This window comes from Capsicum annuum, chromosome 6 (genome assembly GCF_002878395.1).
Source record: "Capsicum annuum cultivar UCD-10X-F1 chromosome 6, UCD10Xv1.1, whole genome shotgun sequence".
In the NCBI taxonomy this organism is placed as follows: domain Eukaryota; kingdom Viridiplantae; phylum Streptophyta; class Magnoliopsida; order Solanales; family Solanaceae; genus Capsicum; species Capsicum annuum.
Window position 1 is genome coordinate 30,613,746 of NC_061116.1, and position 3,991 is coordinate 30,617,736.

At 33.3% G+C, this 3,991-nt stretch overlaps 1 protein-coding gene across 1 annotated transcript; it reads left to right on the top strand.

The window, feature by feature from the left end:
- The first annotated feature begins 1,353 nt into the window (after nt 1-1,353).
- On the top strand, nt 1,354-3,243 carry LOC107871818 (probable leucine-rich repeat receptor-like protein kinase At1g35710). The gene is made up of 2 exons (XM_047414309.1): nt 1,354-1,610; nt 1,702-3,243. Exons 1-2 carry the CDS (start codon nt 1,355-1,357, stop codon nt 2,988-2,990), a joined length of 1,545 nt encoding a protein of 514 aa, XP_047270265.1. The 5' UTR covers nt 1,354; the 3' UTR covers nt 2,991-3,243.
- Nucleotides 3,244-3,991: the final 748 nt, after the last annotated feature.

The window sequence follows — 3,991 nt, forward strand, 5'->3', positions numbered from 1 at the left end:
TTTGACCTTGAGATCTTCCTTCATGTTCATTTTTTTAGTTTATCATTATTAAAACATTAAGCTATCTTTAGGAGGCTAACAATAGGTGTATATCTATGTTAGTTAAGAAGATGGAGAGAATAAAGGATGTGAATCATTTTCCTTTCCTTTTTTATCTCTAAAAATAATTGAAATAGTAACAAAATTTTCTTAGTTAATATTTATATATTAGGGTCCTAAATACATTTAATCACTAACTGAAATTTATAAAATATAAATATTAAAACTTAGACTAAGAAGTTAGTTAAGAAAAGAGGGATCTAAGTCAGCTATATGTGAAATTTTGCCTACTAAAAACACTCTGAAAAGCCCTCACACAGCAACTGATGGGCCTCAACTTTTTATCTCAAATGGAAAAAATGAGCTCCAACACAGCAAAAAGTAGAGAAGCTGAGAGATGAACGAATACGGCTGTCTTGAAAATCTGCTTTAGCACGTAAAAAGTATTATTCGTTGACCACAACAGTGTTTGTTTCCATTAGCAGTAAGAAAATAGTATTCTCCTGTAGAGATCGTAGTGTTTATTTCTGTCGCAATACTTGCGCTACCCAAAATTGACTCTTAACCAGAAACTACCATTATAAATCTTGTAAGATTATTGCTTCGCATTATCAATTCTTTTTTTAGTTCAACAAGTAAAAAAGAGAAACCTTCAGCTTCATGCAATTATGGGCAGAAGTTGCAATCTTCTCTTCGCTGTACCAGTTTTCATTCTACTCCATCACGACACTTCACTTGTTCTTGTTCCAAATATTTGCACCGATGAAGCTGCACTTCTTGCACTGAAATCACACATTTCTTATCATCGTAACAACATCTTAGCTAGAAACTGGTCTTCTTCAACCCCAATTTGTAGCTGGATCGGAATCACTTGCAGCACCCGTCACCTTCGAGTCACTGCTTTAGACATTTCTAGATTGGAACTTCATGGTACTATACCTCCACACCTTGGAAACCACTCATTTCTTGTTTCCCTCAGGATCAGTAACAACTCTTGCTATGGAGAATTGCCAGTAGAGTTGGCTCATTTGCAGAGGCTGAAATTGATTAGTGTCACAGGCAATAACTTTGCCATTCCGTCATTTTTAAGTTTGTTACCAAACCTACGCTCTGTGTACCTCTCGAGCAAGCAATTTTCGGGGGAAATTCCATCTTCCCTTTCCAATCTGACAAAACTGAAAGAGTTGAGAATACAGAACAACTTCCTCTAAGGAGAGATAGGGAAATCGGTGATCTTCATTATCTGACTATCCTAGACCTGCAAATTAATCAACTTACTGGCTCTATACCAACATCAATATTCAATATTACAACGATGCAGAACATTTCTCTTACTGAAAGCAATCTTACTGGAAAGCTTCCAATAACTATATGTGACCATCTTCCAAACTTGGAAGGGCTTTACCTATCAATAAACTACCTAAGAGGTATTATTCCACCAAACATAGAAAAGTGCAGAAAGCTTCAAATCTTGTCATTGTCACTCAATGAGTTTATTGGAACTGTTCCAAAAGAGGTATCCAATTTAACTGCACTTAGAGGACTATATATTTCAGCTCTGCATTTGGAAGGTAGTATAACATTTCCTTACAGGAGAAGAACTTTTTCATCCTTTTCTGTCTTCTGCTAAACAGGTAATAACATATTTCTGAAAATTGACAGGAGAGATATCTGTGGAGCTAGGTAATCTTAATAAACTACAGCGTCTGGCATTAACCCGGAATAAGTTTACAGGTTCTGCTCCTGCAGGCATTTTCAACATTTCAACGCTGCAGTTCCTAGCATTTTCAGAAAACAAGCTTTCAGGTACTGTACCTTCAGATTTAGGTCGTGGAATGCTCATCCTAGAAAAACTTTATTGTGCAGCAAATATTCTGACTGGTTTTATCTCTAGTTCCATCTCAAATTCTTGGAAACTCAGGATAGTTGATCTCTCAGTCAACAGTTTCACAGGTCCAATTCCTGAATCACTTGGTAACTTAAAATACCTTGAGCATCTAAACTTGGCCGGGAATACTTTTTTCAGCGAGACAACATTCAGCTCCCTTACATCATTGACAAACTGTAGGAATCTAAGAGTACTCTCATTCGGTGGTAATCAACTGGATAGCACTTTTCCTACATCAGTTGGGAATTTCTCCAACTCTTTGCAAACTTTTAAAGCACCAGATTGTAAACTAAAGGGCAACATTCCAAAAGAAATTGGTGATCTTACTGGAGTGATACATATGAGTCTGCATTACTATGAGTTGACTTGGACATATTCCAAATACTATCCAAAGCATGTTGAACCTTCAAGAACTTTAGTAAAAAGCAACAAAATAGAAGGATTCATACCAGATGTTATATGTAATTTAAAGAATCTTGGTGCATTAGACTTGTCAGGAAATCAGCTTTCTGGTTCAGTGCCACCATGCATAGGGAATATTACTAGTTTGAGGACAATTTATCTAGCTAGATTAACTGCAAGTATTGGGGGCCTTCACGATCTTATTGAATTCAATATTTCATCCAATTTATTGAGTGAGACAATTCCCCAAGAGATTGGAAATTTAAAGGCTGCAACTCTAGTTGATCTGTCAAAAAATATTTTTTCTGGTAAGATTCCAAGCATTCTAGGGGGTCTAGATAAATTGTTTAATCTTTCTCTGGCACATAATAGATTAAATGGGCCTATACCAGATTCATTTGGCAAACTGTTGGCATTGGAATTCTTGGATTTGTGCTATAATAATAGATGTAGCATCTGCAATGGACTATCTCCACAGCGGTTTTTCAACACCTGTGGTGTTTTTGACTTGAAGCCAAACAATGTTTTACTAGATCAAGAAATGGTTGGTCATGTCAGTGATTTTGGCATTGCAAAATTATTAAGTAAAGGGGAAGCTTTTGTTCAAACAAGGACAATTGCAACCATTGGATATATTGCTCCAGGTATTCAAACTTTTTGAATTTTCTCCTATCCTTAGAATACACAACTAACTATTTACCCTAAATTAAATGTAAACTGATCCACTTAGCATATTCTATGATTAGGAAGCTTGTCGATAATTTGTTACCATGATTCTAGAGTATGGACAAGATGGAATAGTATCCACGAGATGCACTGTTTATAGTTTTTGGATCCTATATGTGGGTTTATGAAAAGTCACATAGAATTTTTAGAAATACAAATAGATAAGAGTGAAGTAAAAATGTAACAACATATAGTACAAAAAATAATAAATTCAAACATATATACTACTGCTGTATTTTTTAAATAACTGGGCTTTGATACCATTTGGAAAAGGGTGCAGATCTATGCGGATAACTAAATTATAAAATAGATTCATTATATATATAATAGATCTATTTCATAATTTAGTTATCCGCATAGATCCGCACCCCCCTCCAAATGGTATCAGAGCCCAGTTATTTAAAAAATACAGCAGTAGTATATATATTTGAATTTATATTTAAATATAGATTGGATTAAATTAATTATGAGAAGACCATTTAAAAACAGAGAAGCTTTTAGAAAAATTAAAGAATCTTTAATTAGTAATTATTCAGAATATATAAGTCTAAATAAAACAAAAGAAAATCCACAAAGATTAGCCTACCTAATTACCTTAATATCTAGTATTGAAGCAAAATTAGTAATCCATTTAAAATCTAGAAGAAAGAGACACATACCACCTAATTATGATAAAATTAGATTTAAATATCCACCAAGATATTATAAATATGGTTTAAATGAATAAAGTACAAAAATACAAAGAATTAAAATAAATTATTTCTGAAAAACGTAAAGAATTAAAAATAAGAATAGAAAGACTACATTATAATATATTTGCCGAAGTTAGTGAAAACTTAATAAATACACAAAAAGATGAAATATCAAAATTAGAATCACAAATAGATAGTTTAGAATATATATATCAACATGAACTATTCACAATAAAATGAAAAA

What these genes read in the sequence shown, in the direction of transcription:
- LOC107871818 (XM_047414309.1), top strand. Translation starts at nt 1,355, where the DNA reads ATGCAGAACATTTCTCTTACTGAAAGCAATCTTACTGGAAAGCTTCCA. An exon ending in TTCAGCTCTGCATTTGGAAG is followed by an intron (nt 1,611 to 1,701) that starts GTAGTATAACAT and finishes GAAAATTGACAG; the next exon opens with GAGAGATATCTGTGGAGCTA.